The 20289-nt window shown below is 39.8% G+C and overlaps 1 protein-coding gene across 5 annotated transcripts in view; it reads left to right on the top strand.

Annotated features, from left to right (window-relative positions):
• Nucleotides 1–19979, top strand: part of SLC10A7 (solute carrier family 10 member 7) — a 154931-nt gene extending 134952 nt beyond the window's left edge. For 4 of the 5 annotated variants that reach the window (XM_055701439.1, XM_055701409.1, XM_055701399.1 and 1 more), the window contains 2 exons: nucleotides 12806–12951; nucleotides 16231–19979. In XM_055701439.1, coding sequence (XP_055557414.1) covers nucleotides 12806–12951; nucleotides 16231–16275 — 191 coding nt within the window. In that variant the 3' untranslated portion in view covers nucleotides 16276–19979. Of the gene's footprint in view, nucleotides 1–12805; nucleotides 12952–16230 lie in introns of those variants that run through there. The other variant, XR_008730799.1, reaches the window with a different exon arrangement.
• Nucleotides 19980–20289: the final 310 nt, after the last annotated feature.

Below are 20289 nucleotides of genomic sequence, written 5' to 3'. Positions count from 1 at the left end.
CGGTACATGTGGGCACATACATATGCGGACATTTGATGCATGGCTTTTATTAGTGCATTTGCCATTGATTGATTAGTACTTAGTATTAGTACTTCTTCTATTGATTGATTGCAGATGAAGTGACTATTTGACCTTTAATTATGAGCCCTGCTATTGAAAATGACATTGAGCTATGGCTTCACATAATCCATCTGGAAAGCCCGACATGATGCCATTCCCTGGAGTTCATTCAGTGAGAAGAGGCCTCAAGGAAGTGCAAAGCTATCAGTGTGGCTTATCTAAAAAAATACCACAGTTGTTGCTTGCACTTAAACAAAAGTTACAGCCAAGTACAGAACATTATTTTATTTTTTGCAGAGAGGGAATTGCTAGCTAGAAGTTACAACTCCAAAGGTAAAATGCAGAACTGTAAAAAACCATTTTAATTCTTTGTATTTACCATGTAAAATTATTTTATCAGCAAAAAATGGAGTGCACTACCTATTTTGGCTACCAGAAGTGCAAATGTTAGTACTGTAGGTATGATGAGCAGCAGATTGGTAAAAAAATAAGACGGGGTTATTTTTGTTGGTTTATAATAAAACCAGGGCATTGTTTGTGATGCAGAGTACATTTTTCCCCATTTAGATTTATCAGCGTAGCAGTTTGTTCACCATGGGATTCTTAAAGTAATGCAGTCAAAGTTTCTAGGCTACAAAATACTTTAAGGAAATAGAGCTAACTTTGCAAATAAAAGCCAAAGCACAAACTTTTCCTATTGTTTTAATTTCATTCAGATTTTTTTTTTAAATACTCAGCTTCTTACTGCACAGGTATGGAACTGATATTCTGTACTTGAACAATTCTTAAAAGCCTGCTGTAATGCACAAGCAGATTCACAGGCAACTCAAATTGTCTGTGCACGGATCATCTGGGCTATGGATTAGTCAGCCCGTGCTTTCCCCCGTGTTCCCCAGCTGCACAATGTGACAGAGTGCATCGTGCTCACATGTAGCTCCAGTCTGCTCACATCTTATCTATCGTTTGCTCATATTTTCTACAGATACCTCCTTACAACATTTTTCGGAGATAAACAATATATTCATACAGCATAAACCACGGCTGTTTAATATTAGCTGGATTTTTGTTTCATCCGTTCTTTTCCTGCACCCAAACTCTGTGAAATGCTGTACTAATAAAGCACAGACTCTTATTCTGTGGTGATAATCGCCTTTCTCCTTTACATAGAAAAAATGCCAAAATGTTCTAACTAGTGTTAAGATAAAAGGTAGATAGATCATTTTGATTTTAAAAAGGGGGCATCTCTTAATAATTGAATAGAAAGTAAGATGGTAAAATTGCGTGCATTTCCCTAAGTGAGTGTTCAGGCTATACTCTGGTATTTTTGAAATGTGGTGGTGGTTCTCAGTTCCTGGCAGATAATTGTCCTTTAAGGCGATTGATTATTCATCAGGGTACTAACTGTGACTAGCTATAAGTGTGTAAATAATTCCTCTGACTTTTACATATAGATCTAGAAAATAATCCTGGTTAATTGCTCTCTGAAAGTTTTCAAGAGTAAGACCTTTGATACTCTCTTTTACTTTCGAAATTTTCCTATGAGTGTTGAACAGGAGACATTACTGCTGGTATCATGTCATACTTCTTGGTGTTACTATTGCTTGAATTTGCGTATTTTCTTACTTGTTACAGACTTTTACTCTCATTTCTTCCCTACATGTCTGGTAGAGTGATATAAGTGAAAATGATCTAGTGACTGCTCTGCCTAGAGTTGGTGGGTGCTGACCCTTGGGGCAGAAGGGAGGCTGATGGGAGGAATATTCTTGAAAGAATGAGTGTCATGGAGGCCATGTCTGGGCCAATATGTACCCCTCACTACTGCCAGAGAGTTAGAAACTCTTTCGTGTTCCAGCTTCTGGGATCCCAAGGGGCTTCAGCAGCAAGGAATTGCCTGGGCTTTTTCCTCAGCTCTGGGATTCCCCTTCTCTTTGTCCTCTCTCCATCCCTGGAAAATAAGTACTGAGGGATTCATGTTACATGATATGACAGTAGGGAGAGCAGAAGCACCTGCACATACTGCACTTCTCTCATGTTTGCATCTTTTTTTCTTGTAGCCCAAGTTGAAGGCAGCTGGATTGCCTTTCCTAGCTCAGCAGTCTTCTAGAACCAACATTTAGTTCTTATCAAATGATATTATTGGTCAGGTTATTACCATGTAATTGGTATGTCTTCCTTCCCGATACACCCCAAAGAATGCCAGGAAATGCTGCTGTTTCCAGTACAGCTGCTATGTCAGAATACTAGCAAAACCAAATGGTATGGTATGAATGGCATGAATGTTTCCTGCTTTCATGGACAAATCCAGCCATGGTAAGATATCATTTTGCATGTGTAAGCATTTCTGTAACACTAAGGCCACCACCCACTTGAAGGGGCTATCTCCACAAGAAATCAAACTGACAGTTTTGTGTAGGCTGTTGTCACTGAGATAGTCTATGCCAGAGCATCTCTTTTATTTTCCCTTGCTACTCATATACGTGGCTGGGCAAACACCCCCTGTTTGTCTCCTTCACACCAGAGCATCCCTAGGGGCTGTACTTTTGGGAAGGAAAGGTGGTGGCAGGCCATTCCGAAAGTAGGAAATGGTATAATCTGGTGAGTTATAGTGGCTTTTGAACACCAAGTACCTGATTCTCCTTTGGTTTTCTAATCACAGATTCGCAATAGAGCATGTTCAATCTATTGCAATTTACTCAATCTTGACCTCTCTGTGATTCCAGAAGGGGGAATACTAGAGTAAATTAGGGAAACTCCTTTCCTGTTGGACCTGAAACGTATGTTTCTTTGATTAGGCTTAGAATGTGGCAAGAAATTCTGTACTGGCTCCCAAGGCTTCCTTTTCATCTGTATAGGTTTTTTATTAATATTTAGAAAGTTTGCCTCCAGCAGTACTAAAATGTGCATCAGAGGACAACAGTTGTTTACTGTGTTTGAACTGAAGAATCTCACCCAGGAGATCTCATTCGCTTGAAGTTTACATCTCTCAATCTTGACTTGCAGAAAGAGATCGATGAATAACAATTGTCATTTCAGAGTTGCACCTCTCCAATTATTTATTTGGTTGTGTGTCTTCCCAGATGTACACGTAATTGGATCAGACACTAAAAACCAGATTGCCAGTTTTTAATGACAGCAAGCTCATACCTCTTTATAATAATAATAAAAAAAATAAACACACATACTCATCTGTAAAATGATAATGACAGAAGAGCTCTCCCTCCCCACCAAAAACAGTTAAAGTTAATTTACCTACTTTAAGAAACTACATTATATTCAGCAGACAGCTGACAGGTTACCCTTGGGAAGATCCACGTTTGGACATGACTCAAGATTTTTTTTTTTTTACCTCAAGCTGGCAGAGGCTACAAGTGTCACCCATACTAAAGCTGGCAAGTATTGAAGATGATGTTGAGTCTCCCTGAGAGAGTTGCATCTACATTTGCAGCTCTCAGTGCACCTTCTGGCAGCCAGTCTGAGCTGCTGACTCCAGACGCTTCTAAAACAGTGGGTGCAAAGATGTGAAAAATCAACAGCAGCAGCAAAATTTAGAAATCTCCTATTACAGGATAGTTTTGGGAATCTGGAAGAGGGATCCTCCTCTAAAAGCTGCCATGACCACAGCAAGCACATAACCCTAGTCCACAGAATTTCAGAAATAGTATCCCTCAGTATTTCTAGGTAGTGAGCCGTTTTCTCAAAATGCCTTCCCGAATGACTGGAGCATTAAGGCTTTTCTGGCCTCGTATCTGCCTTTCTTGGGCACAGAAATCAAATGAAGAGAGAATTAAAGGAAAAATTAAGCTAGTATTCCTAACTTTTTTCTTTATGAAAAGAAGTGTTTTCTTGTTTTACCATTTATAATGAATTTGTGTATCAAATTTTTCTTTGCATCAAGGTTTCAGAAGGAATAAAACCTTTTAAAAAAATCTAATTAAAAGGTAGTATGAAACAGTTCGGAGCATAACCCTTTCCTGCTTGTGCTTGCAAATACAGTTAGAACAACTATAACACATGTTTGTAATGGCTTTTTTAATATGTGTAAATAAAATCCACATAATCAAAAGTTTAATGCTAAGAAATCTTAGCCTCAGCTTTGTGTGGAAAGGGCAGTAATGTTCAAGGAAATAATCAAATTAACCAAATCGCAGCTTTGTGTTTTTAGAACATTTGTCAATCTCTTTGTCCAGAATTCCTTTCATTAGTAGGTCTAATCTATTAAATATTCAAAAAGTGTTGGCTACAAGAATTATAAAGAAGGGAAGGAAGTGTTTGTATCTCATTGGTTTAAATGTCATAGCTTAGATATTGCCAGTGAATTATAAGGAAGAATTTATTCTGTGCCTTGAGTAAGTTACGTGTATGAAGAGTGAACTGATACCCAAGCAATTAAAAAAAAAACAGCACTGAAGTGTGAGGAAAAGTTTACAACATTGCTGTGCCCACGTTGTGGTGCCAAATTAAGGATAGGTCACCTTTAAAATATGACTTATGGTGGTTCAATTAATTCTTTAATTCCCTGTTAACTAATTGCTACTACCATATTGTCAGACAGGTGGAGGTGTTTTGGAGTCTAAAGCACTAGTCTTCAGTTGTTGGTGTTAAATGTTTCATTGTTAGCATCTGGTAAGATTGCCTGTGTTGTGTTCGTTAAACATCACTTCTAATCTGAATGCACACGTTGAAAACCCAGAAATAGACAAACTGTACTTTCTTTCTCTTCCCTCCCAGCTTTTACATTTTTATTTACTTAAAACTTACCAAGCAAAATATCAAAAAAAAGTATCAAGATGTGCTGTTTCTTAGTAACTGTATTTACATTGCACTTAAATTACTGCTCCTCTGAGCAGTATAGTGAGCCAGCTATCTGAAGAACAAGAATTAATGAAAGCATTCGAAGCATATTAGGTTTTCTTCTTTTTTAGTTCTTGTTATAGCAAAAGAAATACTTTATTTCTCATTCATTTCTCTTCTTCCTTCTCCTTCTTTACTTAACTATTAGACCATGCAATCTCTTCCAACGTGGTGTGGGTCTCAGTGAAATTCTTGCATCCTAGCATAACTGTATGGCCCATATGTGACCACACTGCTCTGATTCAGTACAGAGCCTTCCCAATAATTCTAGGCCACCAAAAGAGGTAAGTCATGTAATGGAATGCAAGGGCTTGTTGAATATTCGGGTAAATAATTGTTCTTTCCCAAGGAGAGGGACGAAGGTGAAAATGCTTTTTGAAGATGAGGGTCCACGCAGACCTCCAGACTGAGCTAGGATAGCTCTCCATCTTGCAATTTTCCTCTGCAGCTCTTCCAAACTCCCTTCATGTCTCACCCATCCCTTATAAAACCTCCCTGTCAAATGTTTGGTTTTATCACTTTGTGAGCCTGGTTTTTGCTTTCCATTACATTATTGCTGACCTGAAATATGAAAACATACTGAAAGAATCGTCTTTTTTCCCTGAAAATATTTTAAGCCCAAGTCTTCATACAGCATGTATGTGGGCAAAAAGGCAGGGGAAATGTAGTCTCAACTGCTACAAACATTGTAGATCCTTCCCAGTCAGGGAGGGAGTGTCCCGTCACCTGGAGGCAGTTGTGGTTGTGCATCGTGATGGATGATCTCTTTATACCTTCAGGAAAATCAGACTTCCATGGTAACACTAGGCTTTGACACCAAGGTGTGATTGAACCTTAAGTGCCACAAACCATTTTACTGCTGTAAACCATTGCCTAGCCACTGCGAGTGGACTCCTGACATTATTTACTTCTGGACAAGACAGTAGCAAAGGTTGTCTGTTACTTTGCTCAGCCTTGATTCCTTTGCAGAGTACAAAATTACTCTAAGGTTTAGAATAACTTGGTTAGGGCTAAGAGCAAAAGAAATCTCAGAGTTACAGCCGGAGTGGGCCTTGGAAAGGGCTACCAGTTTCTTCCCTGAGGAATTTTTCACCTGAGGAAGAGCTTGGCTGCCTGTTTAAGGCTCAGCTTCAGGTAACATTTGCCTTCCAATGTGGTGTGATTTCATATTATGTTGGAAGGTACTTTCTTCAGCTGAAATGGGAATACTCAGAGGCGAGCAAGTATTTGTATTGTTGTGGGTTGTCAGCTATTATTTAGCTATTCCCATACCTGAAACAAACTGGTCCGGAGGGAAAAGCATTTAACCTGAGTTCAGTGCATACTTTGGAGAGGGCATGGATATAGGGAAAAGAATCCTTAGGCACTTGATTTCTCAAAAGCATCTTCTCCTGTCGTGATCTCTAACAGAGTCTGGACAAGGGCAAGAAATGCCTTCTATACCTGGCTAGCTTTCCCTGAGGATAGGCAGAGTATGTAAGCTTCTGTCTCCTCAAAACTAACTGTGGCAATACGACTTGCCTGGGAAGAAGAGGGAAGATTAGCAGCATCTTGCCATTCTGGTAGCTATCTGCATGAACAACTTTTTTCTAATCCTCTAAACTGGATTTTGCCTAGATCTCGCCACCCTTTCCCACTATGCGGTCAGTGTGCTGTATGCGATACTATTGTGAAACTTGACAGTAAAATTTCAGGTGCTCAGTTGGCACTGTCTTTGCAGGAATGAGCTCAGACACCTTCCGCTCTGGCAGCTTAGGAGGGGTTTAATGCCGTATATGCCCCTCTTTACAGGCCTTTTCTCAGCTGAAAAGAAGAAATAGCTATTTGACCTACTAATGTTCCCTTCACATCAACCCCTGAGAGGATCCTTCAGAGAGAGAGTAGCATGGAGAGTGTCAGAGAAGCTACCGTCATACATTTCATTCATTTTGTATATTACACTTGAAGATTATGGCAACGGAGAGTTGTGAAATGCATAGATGAGTAGAAGGGAGAACTGAAAATCCAGAGGTTAAGGCTTTTCTTCAGAGTGTTTCCTCTGCCTCTTTACGAGGGTTGTTTGGCATTCTGATGCCTGAACGCCTGGTCCTTGCATAGCCCCAGTGATGACCGCTTTGTTTTGCCCCAAACCTCTTTTTCTAAGAAATGCTGCAGCGTTTTGTGATTTGGAATGTGTTTCAGTAATGTAAGCAATAAAGTTTTAGGATAAATTGTTTGTTGTGAAGACATTCAAGGGGAAAAACCTATACAGTGGAGTATGTAAGCAGAGCATCTAGCAATAATTCTGCTTTGGGTGTGAGAGATAATGGCCTACGTTTTGGTGGTAATAAAAATGTTCTATTAAGTTCTCTGAACCCATTGCAATGTGATAGAAAACAGCAAATGATGAAACAGTGCTTTAAGGGGAGCTTATACATTCAGCAAGCATAAAATAAACATATTAAACCAGAAAAAAACCACCCTGATTTCCAGTACTTCTGTTTTATCACTTCCATCATGGGTATAGGATAAAAGAAAACTCTTACTTGCTTGTTAGAAGAAGAAAGCTCCTACTTGAAGTTCTTACTTGGCAGATGTCAGTTGAAAGCCCTGCTATGGAATATGCTGCAATGTCAAACTCTGTTGGGTAATTTTAGACAAATGTGTCATGTGTGACATGGAAATATGGCATGCTGTACATTAGTGATTTCCCAAGTGTTTGGATCAGGTAGTAATGTGCTGAGAAAGTGCTCTTTATCTCTCCACACTGTGTACTTGTATAGCAGTGGGGAAAGGCTTTTGGTAGAAATTACTTTAGTCAGAAAAAGAATCCATTTACAATATGTGCCTTCTAACATCTTTGAGACAATGCATTGTATTAAAGAGGCATTTTTTGATTAATGTTTTATAAACATTTTTCAGCATGACAGCTTAAAGTCCCTGTAAAATTGTAAATGCGTGCATAGTGCTCACTTCCATAAAGTCAAATGCCATCTCATAAAGTCTAGTTGGATCCTGTCAGTGACAGTGACACAGAATCAGTACCTTGGAGCATTAAAATTAATTTGCTTCATTTATATTACTGCAGTGATAGCTAGATGAAAAGAGTCCTATATTTAAATTCTCTTAAAAATACCTTCAAATCTTTTAGGATTTTTTATTATTATTATTTTACAGTTAACTAAATGTAGTGAAGCACAGCATAATATTTTCATGGGCCTTTTACGAAGGTGACTACGAAGTGTGAAAGTAGCAAAGGGGAAAGGGGAGGATGTGGGAGGTTATGCTGGGTGCAGAGCTGGAGGAATGATAGGGAGCTTTCAGTTGTGCAGGCTACTAGAGAAACGGTGGCCTTTGACTGGGGCCGATAAACCACAGCCTTGGAGCCAAACTGGAATGCCCTGGAGCAATGGAGAGCAAACAGGGCTTCCCTATACCAGACCGGTGAGAGCAGCCCTCTCACTCCTCCTTGCCGTTGTTGAAGGTCACGGATAAACAGCTTTTGCCTTGCTGGCTTTTCCTCAGGTTTGCAAAGTTCTTGGGTGAAATGGGCAGAGTGGGGACACAAACAGGGAGAAAAATGAAATGTGCTCCATGTCACAGGCCTAACTCTTCTCTCTGTTGCAGTGGGACTGTGATTTTAGGGGAAGAACCCAAAATTTACACTGCTACAAGTGAGCAGAATGAAAGGTCTTGGGAAGCAAACCCAGGCAGGCTAGAAGCATGGGAGTGGAGAAGAGGAGGAAGAAAGAAAGGGAGAGAATACAAACAGAAAAAAGAAAAAGAGCCTCTGAATACCAGAGCCAAAGCGCAAGGAGGAAGATGGGAACACGGGGGAGCGCTGGTAGGAGAAACATAGCCAAACAAAGGAGAAGAGGGAAGTTCAGGGTAAAAAGCTGGGAACACCAATGATCCTGTTTGTAAGGGCCATCTGTGAGATGATCTCAGTGCTTCCTCTCTTCTGAGACACCACACTAGTCCTGCTCAGGTGAGGTGCTGTTTTCTCACCCAGCTGGGTATCACATTTTCTTTGGAGGTGGATGGGATACAACCCTGACTTGTATTTGGTCAGCTTTGATCCAGGAGTTGGACACACATTCGTGCAATAAATCCCATTTAAAGGATTTTGGCAACTCAACAGTTTGTTACACCCCTGCTTTGAGCAAAGCTGCACAAGTTGGCAAGAAACCACAGAGGAGCACTTTGCCATTCAGTTCTCATGGTAGATAGTGAGTGAGGATCTTTGGCAGAGGAGTTGAACCAAGCTGCTGGAAGCCTGTAACTGCATAAACCACAGCAACACAAATGGGTGTTTGTGGTATGAACCTTCAGATCATGACAGCAGTCTTAAAACTTGAAGACTGTCTATAAACTGATAATGCCAATGTTCCTCCTCCAGTGTCAATCAAGATGAAGACCCATAGAAGTCAGTCCAATTACCCTGAAATGCAGATAAGCCTGATTAATGGCTCTGTGAAAACGAAACGAAAAATCCTTACAGGCATTATTCTTCACACGTCTGAATGCAGCCTTAATGCTCCAGATGGCAAATAAGTACCCTAGTAATATTAAGGCATGGGAGGAGGGAGGAGCTGCTGTGTACTTTCAGGACACTTAAGACTAAGGTGGTGGTCTGGGTTTTAATATGTGTGATTTGGTCCTGTGCAAAACTTTATTTATCTTAGACTTGGTGTAGCTGTCATACTCCATTAGCACTGGAAGCAATATGCTATAAAAGATGAGGAAAAGAGGAGTAGACAGCCCAAAATAAGGATAACCATATCGGTTTTGTTTAGCACCTTCATTCCTTGCTATCTATCTGAAAGATTTAAACTCATCTCACTCACACTTCCATAGGTTTGTTACAGCCACACCTGTTCACGTCACTACTGTAGCAGTCAGTGTCTGTGTTTCTGTTACAGCTTCTCTTAGTGCTGGGTCATGATCTCATCTTGAAAATGCATTATGGGCTCAGATTGAGCGTACAGCATCAGCCCAGGCGTCACAATGTCACTTTTCTTCCTTTGGCTGGGATTTGGTTTTCATTTTGGTCGTCCTGTCCCCCTGTGTGCCCCCTCCCAGTGTTTTTTATACATTATATATATTTAAAGAAAAAAGTACAGAGATTTTTTTTTTTAAGAGAGGGAAAAGTAGCTGTTAAAATACATTTTTCCTAATTAGGAATTTGCATGAGTTTTATGCATTTGGAAAACGTTAGCAGTCATACTGATGCCTGCAGTTACAATGTATTGCTACAAAAAAGTTCTGACAACATTTTAAAAAATAAATAAATTTCTGTTTAGCTTTGTGGTAATATTTCTGATGCAAGCATTTGTGACTGTAGTTTCTGGGTCCCTTGTCATGAAGTATTTTCTGAGAGAGTTGCATACTGGCAAAGTTGGAATTACAAAAATCAGAAAGTGCATAAGAAGCCGACAGGGCTTTTTCTTTCCATTGAAATAATGCTTACCTGCAAAAATGATTATTATTTCTTCTTTTCACCAGTTAGGTTTTCCTGGTAAATAACAGGAACTTTAATTGCACATTAGTAGCTTACAGGAACCTATTGTTGTGACATGTATTTAAACAAGCTGTGAATTAAGAACCGCTTTCCACCCAGTGATCTAATTATATTGTCACACTAATTACAGTATTTTGTATTTGTATTTGACAACAATAGTTTTCTTTTCCTAGTTTACTGAAATAGCTTTCCTCTAGAGAATTTACCTTTTAGACTGGAATTTCTCATCTTTTCTTTCAGAAAATGTACAGTAATTTAAAGCGTGTCTCCGTCACTTTGGGTCCATTCTGTTCACATCTCTGCCATTAGTTTTCTGTGTGATCCCAGGCTAGTCATTTTAGTGTTCTCTGATTCTCTGTAGGAGTCCTGTTCAGCTTGCTTAAGCATTTTTGGATCTATGGGTGAAATTGCACTACCAAAACACCAGGTACTGTCTTACAAACATAAATACAGCATGTTCATAGCTTGGGACTCTAGTTTTCTGTGGTTAGAGAACAGGAAAGGACCCACAAGGGTCAATTCCAAACTTGGAAATGGGCAATAAAACCTTTTATCCGTTTACAAAAGCAGTATGATGGACATCTGAAGTAAATTACACTCCTTAATATCATGTGGATGTCCATTTAATTTCTATCCCAATACTAGCTATCCCCAAGCCCCAGAAACTAGTGTTAATAATAAGCAGCCCTACTGTGTGATAAGTCCATGATGTTGTTTTGAAGGTAATTATAATATTGAAATTAAGCACTCAAGCCTTTATTTATTTGATTTAATCTTTCCCTGGAAATGTCCGCTAAGTAAAGGCTACTGGTATGGGGACAGCATTGTTAGTGGTGTAATGTGATGAAGCAAATGAAAATAATTACAAGAAACGGTGCTGTGGAAACATCATGAAGATTCCGGCAAGCCCAGACATGTGTCGGCAATAGTGGGGCACTAGTGGAATGGTAAATAAGCTGCTTCCTCACATAGGGAGAAGGCAGCTTTCATTAAGGGAAACCTGAAACGGTGTTGAGAATGGGAATTTGTCCGGGACACAGAGAAGCATTTATGTAAACGCGGCAACTTTGGCTGATCTGAAACATCTTCTGATGGGGGAACGGAGAGCACGTAGCACTACGCTCAGCTTTTTGTCATTGCTAAGAAAGGAGACAGACAGATGAGCTCTGTGAAAACCGTGTGTAGTCTGCTTCGCTGCAAGGTTGATGCTGGTGGAAGATTCATAGAATGACATTTAAGATGAGGGAAAAAATAAGGTATGTTCTCAGGGGGCTCCTGAGGGATCACAGCTGCTCTTGTTGGTGACTATGCAAATGTCTGGTCAAGTGAGACAGAGATGGTTGCAAGTTTTGCCCACACCTATGCTTTGTGGAGCACAGTAGCAAAGATTTAAGCAGGTAATTTTGAACAATGTGTTCAAAGTAAACATAATCAGTTTAATTACTGCAAAACTAGATCAAATTTAATTTTACATATCACATCGTCAAGTGGGAAAATTGTGCATGGAGGTATCTAATAGAATTAGCACTGCTGAGTGCAGATTCGAGCTCTTAGGAAAAATGGCCCATCTTTAGCTCTTAACAGTCACTTCTTTCAGCATCTGACAAATTCTGTACTCAGCTGCTCCCCAACTCTTCATAGATGTGACCACTTCATATTGCTCACTTGGTTCACGAAACCTTTTCTCTCATGCTGTAGCTCTTCTGAAACATACAGGTAGAGTAGAGAGTTTTGTTCTCTAACAAGTGAGCCTCATCTGTAGGGCACCTGAGTCTGCCTTGACTGCATGAATCGAAGCAGGGAAGGCTGTCATTTGGGTACTCACCAGCTGGCAGGGGCTATGCCAGGGAAACGCAACCCTCCTGCAGCGGTGAAGGGACTCAAGAAAGGTTGCAAGCAGGAGTCAGGCAGGTTGGATGGAGGGTGATCATGAAAACACAAACCAGAGCACAGGGAGAGAGAGGAAGAAGTAAATAAGCAGCACAGAGTGATGCTCAGCAACCCAACAGTCATGCGATAGCAGAACATATTTTATATCAAATCTTCAGCAGGAGTTTGACAGCTAATAGCATAATTATAAAAGATCTTTTATGGCATTCCCCTATTCCTTCCTTTCTGCCACAGAACCTTCTCTGCCGTTTATTTTTTTTTTGTTCATGTTCTTGCTGATTTGTTTGGGTTGGCTTTTTTATACAAAACTTCTGAGTCCTCATTTTGTTTCTTTTGAGTTCATTTGGGTTGTTTTTTTTGTTTGGGTTTGTTTGTTTGTTTGTTTGTTTGGGTTTTGTTTGGTTTTTTGTGTGTGTGTGTGAAATGTCAGTGCCATATAAAATGCTTTGCTCTTATCTGGAGCTTAAAATCTGAGGTGAGTGTCTGCTGTTTTTCTGCCTACAGGGATTCCAATGCTGAAGATAGTATTTATGGGTTATGAGCACCTATCCTTAATTTCCGTCCCCTTACTCATCTATCATCCTGCTCAGATTCTTCTTGGCAGTCTATTGGTACCAACAATAAAATCTTGGATGGTTTCTAGGCAAAAGGTAAGAATCGCTGGTTTTGATTTATAATGACTGGTGTGCTATGAGTTAAAAAAAATACCTAAACACGTCTTAAACTCCTTAGGTTCCTTCTTGAGGATTCCATGGTAGGATTTTTCTGTTCCTTTTCTCCCTCTATGGCAGTGATAGCCACAGTAGTGTCAAATTAAAAATGCAGAACTTTATCCCCCTTGGTTCTGAAAAGGTTCAAATCTTGAAGTCAGACCTCTACAGTTAGTTCAGATTATGAATTCATTCAAATTACGAATTCAGATTATGCCCAATAAGAATGGCTCTGTCTTTAGCTAATAACCACAGCTTTGGATCTCCCTTTTGGAGAAGTAACAAAGATCTGTCCACTGGTGTGGGTGCTGGGGAAATTGCGTAAAATGAGGGCACTTCCTGAATTGAATGGAAGCAGGATGTAAAGTTTTTTAATTATTTTTTTCTACTTGGGTCACCCTGTACAACAGTAAGAAGTCTTAGAAGTCTGATGCATCACATTTCATGCCACAGCTATGGCATGGGATAGTTTGTTAGGATTATTGACTATAACTAGAGGTTTTTGCATCGACATCCCTGATTCAAATTATGCTTATTGCAATACAAATTGAAGCTACTGACATCTGACATCTACATGAAATAATTGCAGTGGTTTTGGTCAGGTTCTCAGAACAGTAGTAACCACCTCGCAGAAAGCTAGTCCATGCAACTAATTTTAATGCTATCTTTAATTTTCTGAGATAATAAGGATCAAGAAGCTGATGCTTTGTCTTTGACAGCCATTTTAGATGAAGGTTGGGAAGCTGTGGGAAGCCCAGTGCCACCAGTACCTTGTATTCTCCACTTCTCAGTGGAGAAAATTTTTTTTTATAACTTTCGTATTTAGAATTTTCAGCAAAACCCAACAGACTTCCATTTTAGTAGCTTCACCAAAGTCACCTTGTTAACTTGAATGCTAAAATCCCCCACATTTGTGGTTTTTATGTGGCTCCACTTTTGCTTAACTGAATGGCACAAAGCAGGAAAATTGTCAGTGTTCAGGAACTGTGTCCACAAATCAGACCTTGCTAAGACGCATGTATTGTAGTATCTGAAAATGGAAATTGAGAATCATATGTCATTTCTCTTATCAGTCCAAGAGTCTTTTTTTTTTAGTGAGAAATTATCAGGAGACATTACAGCTTGTGTAAAGAAAATTCCATTGCTATTCCTGCAGAAAGATAGCCTAAAGTTGATACTACTGGTGAATGATCCCTGCAATGCTGGCTTCTCTTCATCATCTAACTGCTCTCTGCTGCCACAAGACCAGGAGTGGGGCTGGAGCTCATCCAGACCTCCCTGATCCTCAGGGGTGATAATGGCCTTTAGGGGCTGCTGTCAGTCACTGCAAGTTAACACTGCCTTTAAACAGGGCATCAGAAAAGTCAGCCAGTACTGGAGAGACTTACAGTTCACCAGCACTAGTTTCTTATTCATTAAGCATCAAATAAACCTCCTGTGCTAATCAGACTGTAATGCTGCTGTAGAGCCACTTTGGGGGATTGTTGTTCTGTTGCAGCAGTTTCTTCAGTTGGTCTTCTGTATTATTTACAAATGTTATTTTAATTACTCTTTGAAAAAAATCAGTGAGGTTGGGTCTGGTACAGTTGCAATAAGTATAATAGAAGTGAATGTTGTGACTGGATAATGGTCTCCTGCTTTGAAAATAAACATGTCATCATCACCCTTGATGTTTATTTTCTATAAACACCTTGGCTTCATTTTGGCATCTCTCTTGCAGGGGGAGACGGTTATCCAGTCACAGTACTCATCTGCAGTGACATTCTTACTTAATTATGATAGTACATGTGATCTGGTTGTATGAAATTGAATTTAAATATTTAGAGGTTCATCTACACTAAGGTATTTCTAGTTTGTAAATATGGCAGCAGAATCTGCCAGACTACAAAGTTAAAAAATTGTTTCCCCAAACAAAATGTGAAATGATGTCTCTCTCCAAAGTCTCTTGCTGAATAATAACCAAAAGACTAATCTCAAACGGCTAGATTTAACAATAGTTAAATGCTGGTGTTTCTGAAAGCTGGTGTTTCTGAGGGGAATATAACCTATTTATTTTTAAAGGTTTGGATTTTTTTAAGGGTTTACATTTGTGCTAGAGCGTTTTTCAAGCAGTGCTTACAAGCTTTAAATGTACAATATTAAAGGTTAATATCTACAATAAGAAGACCCATCAGACATCTCTCAGACTGAAAATCGCTTGTTTAGCCAACCCTCCAGAAACGATAAGTCTCTTACTCGACAGGCAACTGCCAGTCTGCCTGGGCACTTCACCCAAAAGGCTAAGGGAAGCAGAGGTTCCAAATTTCAGGATTTTCCCTCTCACTCAGGCTGATTCGTCCCGCACAAGAAAGCACTGAGCTTTTTTGTTGCAGAGCACACCAGCAACAGGCATCCTCACAGTGACCACGCCGTGTAACACGGGAGCAGCTGAAAATCTGAGACCTTTTAAGCCTGCTGCGTTTGCCTCCCAGGTTAGAGGGGCTGCTTCCAGCCAAGCCAGAAGCACGGTCGCCTGCCATTTGAGGTGAACTGTCACACACTGAATAAATAGCTCAGCTACCATAGCTGGCCCACCCTGCGGGGAACGCAGAGCTGGACCCTGCCATCAGGTAAAGGCAAGTGGTTTCCCTCAGTTAAGAGTAGGCTAGAGCTACAAAGACATCAAGTGTCCGCTGGCATAAGACCACCTCTGGGCTGATGGACTTTGGCTTCTTTTTACCTTTTCTCAGAAGGGTATAGACATCAGGGGTGCCCGACATCCACCCCTGCAGCAGTGACTATACTCTGAGCAGCCTTCGAGCCATATGGAAGGAGGCCAGGGAACACAAAGGTGTTGGCAGAAATGTTCTTCACAGTCTTTCCCTACGTGAGTCAGAAGCTCTCATATCTCTGCCACAAGTGGTTTGAGTGGGGTTCAAATAGTCGCTTTCTAAAAGACATCTGAGACCCACCTCCGCTTCCTTTACTGGCACTGTGGCCATATTCCTTGTGGTTCCGCTGTGAAGACTGTCTGTAGCTGGGGAGGTTGTGATGTGCTATCAGAGAGAAAAACATCATCACAGATCCCAGAGCGGCCTGTCAGCTGCATGCTGGCTCCTCACTCAGCCTCCCAGAAGTCACACAGCATTCTCTTGCCCCTTATAAATTAAAATCTTGTCTTGTTCTGTTGGTTGTCTTTGGAGAATATAAAAAAGTGACTGTTTTGTTTCCTTTTCACAGGCACTGAAGTTAACCAGGCAGCCCAAAGCACCTGTGAAGGTATAATTACGGAGATGGCCGTCACAGTGAATGTATATATGTACTATACTGTACACACAGACAATTGAGACAACTGGGTATTTGTGAATGTTGCTTCAGTGCATATTTTATTTTTATATATATATATATATATTAAAAAGATACCTGTTAAGTGCCTTACAGATGCATTTTTGGCAAAAGCATTGTTTCCAGAAGCTACTTTGTTGGTTACTGCAAGAGGTTGTACAGTATTTTGGAGTCCTTTAGGTTTTATTTTTCTAACGGAGTGAATGGTCATGACTAACAGCTGTTTCTTCCATTGCCCCTGCTTTTGAAGCCAGGGTGCACCAGCTGTAAGACTCTGTTTTAAACTAGCCAAAATGACCAGAAGCTTATCCCACTGCTGGCTTACCCTGGGGAAGAGCTTTCTGAAGGTTTTTTTTCCAAGATTGACTTGAATTTTTGTGTGACTCTGTTACACTCCCTAGTCATATGACTGTGACATGCCTTTTTCTTCTGAGTTTGTGTATACTCAGCATGGGGCCATCCATTGGATAGAAGCTGAGAAGCATGAATTATTTGCATTTGTTGACACAGTTGTCTAGACATTCCTTCAAAGTTAATGGTTTCTCAAGAAAATTCTTTCAATTCCATTGTATGATATTGTGCCATTGTATATCTTAAATGCCTCATAAGCTTCTTCAAAGAAATGGTCTGGTGCTTGGGTTATGAGTGAAGTATTTGTGTTTGCAGCTAAGAGATCTTTTATAATTTACCCCTGAAGAACACAAATTCTTGTTTTTCTTTTTTCTTTTCCTTCCCCTGATGCAATGCATGGAGATCCGCAGTGACAGAATTTAGGATGCTAATATTCAGCAGAGCCTTTATTGTAGTAAGCCAAGCTATGTTTTCTATATTGTTGCATTGTTAATGAATAATAGCTTGTGAGGACAAGAAAGTTGACAATATTTTTTTTTTCCAATTAAAAGGATTCTTATAGCAACAGCAACGCTGTCTTAGCTGATTTGACAATCAGTCACAACTTTTTTAAAAATAAAATGTTACTCTTTTTAATAAACTTACATGAAAAAGAATACAAGATACTATTTCTAAGAGAAAGGAATACAAGCATATACTTAAACATAGTCAGCACTGCATCTTGTCCAGGAGACTAAGATGCCAGAAGTGTACTCTAGTCCAGACTCTGAAGTGTGCCCATCCACAAAAACTATGCTGGCAATTGTGCATTAAAACATTAAAAGGAATGAAAGAAACAAGTCAAAGTGGGATCAATATAAATGCAGAAATTTCATGTGTGGCATGGTTAGCATTGCAGTTAATCGTGCAACTGAGTGCAAACACCTAGGAGCAGATCTTTAGCAGATGTAAATTATCATACCTCTGATAAGACTACAGCCATTTACACAAGCTAAAGATCTTTTGTATGACAGTAGGCATGTGAAATTCGTATCCTTTTGCCTTTGTGAAATAATCTGTGTTTGGTTTACCTAGTCTGTTATTCCTAGTCCATTACTCCTGTGAACAACAGGAAAGTAATCTGGTACCAATCATCAGTGCTTTACCTGATGGCCAGTCAGTGCAAGACTGCTCTGTTGTCACCCATGAGAAAAACAACTGGGAGCTGACAGCATCACTTTGTTCAGCATTGTCATCACCAATAAAATGACCATGTAACAAAGGTACACTGAGGTGGCAACATGCTGGATTCTTGTGTTCCCTGGCAGGGGATCAGGCTGTGCACACTGAGCACGTGGCGGGGCTGAGGGACCCGTGTCCCCTAGGGTTGCACTCTGCTCTCACCAGCCAGTGATGCCAAAGGGCAGTGGGCAGCGAGCTCACGCTTTTGATGAGCACACCCGGAGGTAGCACAGTCACATCCACCAGCAGGCCAACCTGTCAGGTAATTGGAGAGAATAGCGTGCGTGTTCTTGGACCAAATTCAAGGTTCCCCTTCTTTAAGCCTGCTAGCCAGTAACTGGCTCCACATGAGGAAAAAAATCCTTTGGGCTTAAAAACCCTCCTTGCAACGGAGAGTTCAGACACAGGACGGTGTGGTTTTGTTTTGCTTCCATAAATCTGAACTTCCAGAGTACGTAAGGACTTAATCCCAACCCCCACTGAAACTGATGACTCTTTCTGTGGGTTTTGAGTGGCAAAGCAACAGGCCCAGAAAGAGTGCTTGCTTCTTTTAAGGATATAGGAAGACTTCAGGCATACAGTAACGTACTGTGGTTGTGTCAATGCTACGTAGTCAGAACACTGCAAGTACCCTTACTGAGCTACCTCTGCGTACTGAACCTCCAACTTTCAGTGCATCCAACAACTTGCTTAGATCCACTGAACACATCCTTTTTTCTTCATTGATTTTTTTTTCTGTGTTACAGAATATTTCAAACTGGTTTACGATGGAGTTTTGTTAGAGCCTTTACAAAGTCCTTGTTAATTGTTTGGGGCAGCCTAAATGCTGTGTATGAGTGTTGGAGGTGTTAATCTAAAGGGAATATAAAGCAAAACTGAAATACATATTTTAAATCCGTACTTCATTATGCATATCAATTCTGTTATGTTTAAAGACTGTTAAGATGTTTGTTTTATGACTTGTTATTATGCCTACTTGTTATTATGTCTTTAATAAACAGAATGCTTCTGAATTTAATTTTGTTAGTAGGAAAACAAGATAAAATTACTTAACCTGTAGGTCAACTTTTACCTCTGTTACCTGTGTTTTGTTCTTTTGTGGGTAAGCTTTTAAACCGTTTGCTTGTTCTTAAAAAAAAAAAACAATCTGTGAACTGTACTGAAATATTTTATGAACTAAATTTGGGGAAAGAAAATCCTCAGAATACTGCAAATTATCACTGACTGAAAATTAATTAATTGAACTCCACCAGTTTTTCAGTAGAGGGTTAGAACAGTTCTGAATCTTTTCAACTTCTTGGCTTTAAATCTGAGAGATATCGGCTACTGAACATAATCAGGCAAAACTGATGGTAAATGAGAACTTTGCCTATATTAAAACATAAGGATTTTCTTGATCATCAACACTTCTTACCTTCTGTGTATCTGTACTCCCATCTAATGATAGCAGAGGAAAAAATGCCTGAACAATAAAAGAGCACTTCAGAGGTCACAGGGAATCCTAGCACTTTGTGTTGAGTTACTCAAACATTTTATTTCCCTTTTTTGTGCACTAAATTGAGAAGCTTTTGATGACCTCAGTAATAGGTCCAAGATAAATCACTTTTTATGTAGTTAAAATCAAAACTGTGGTTGTGTTTTTTCTTATAAATCCTTTAGTTAATGCAAATAGGTTATATGACAGAAAAGGCAATCTCAGCAGATGCTGCACAGTTGTGCTTGTTCGCAGAGCGAAAGGAGAGTGATCCAGCAGCTTGGTTTTACAGAAGTAGTCCCCTACGTTATTCTGGCAGTCAGGGAGAGAGGAGCCATTAGTTTTATTTGTGTATGGTTTTCTGTGGAAATATCTTGACAGCAGGAGGTTAGAAGGCAAGATGAAATATTGTCTGTCTGCAACCACATTTATTTATTTGCAAGTGCATATGTGTATAAGAGATGAGCGGTTATATATGTAGAAATCATTAGAAAGGACCAAGTCCCTGGTATACATTTTTTTTGCAAGACTGCATATGGAGAAAGAGCTACTTTTTTGATGTTACTCTGACATTAAAAATGAAATTTCAGACATTGAATTGTTTTGTGTTGAATCATAATCTCATACAGAGCCTTTACAGCAGACAATCGCAGCATTGTATTTGTAAACTGTAGACTATTTTGCACTTAAATAGATGTTGATGCATTTGGGAATTACAACACAGTAAAGGGCTAAATCATAGTTTCTCCAAGTTGTTATAATCCAAATGCATTTATATTACTATTATTATAAAGTGCCAGAAACACATACAGTCCCTCACAAACACGTTAAATAGACAAGAGACTAAATTCTGCCCTTGGTTACACTTGCACATCTCCAGTGAAAGGGTTGTTAAGCTGCAGAGCGGT

Source organism: Falco cherrug, chromosome 1 (genome assembly GCF_023634085.1).
Source record: "Falco cherrug isolate bFalChe1 chromosome 1, bFalChe1.pri, whole genome shotgun sequence".
In the NCBI taxonomy this organism is placed as follows: Eukaryota; Metazoa; Chordata; class Aves; order Falconiformes; family Falconidae; genus Falco; species Falco cherrug.
Note: the sequence above shows the minus strand (reverse complement) of the source record. Positions and strands in the feature narration are given on the sequence as shown.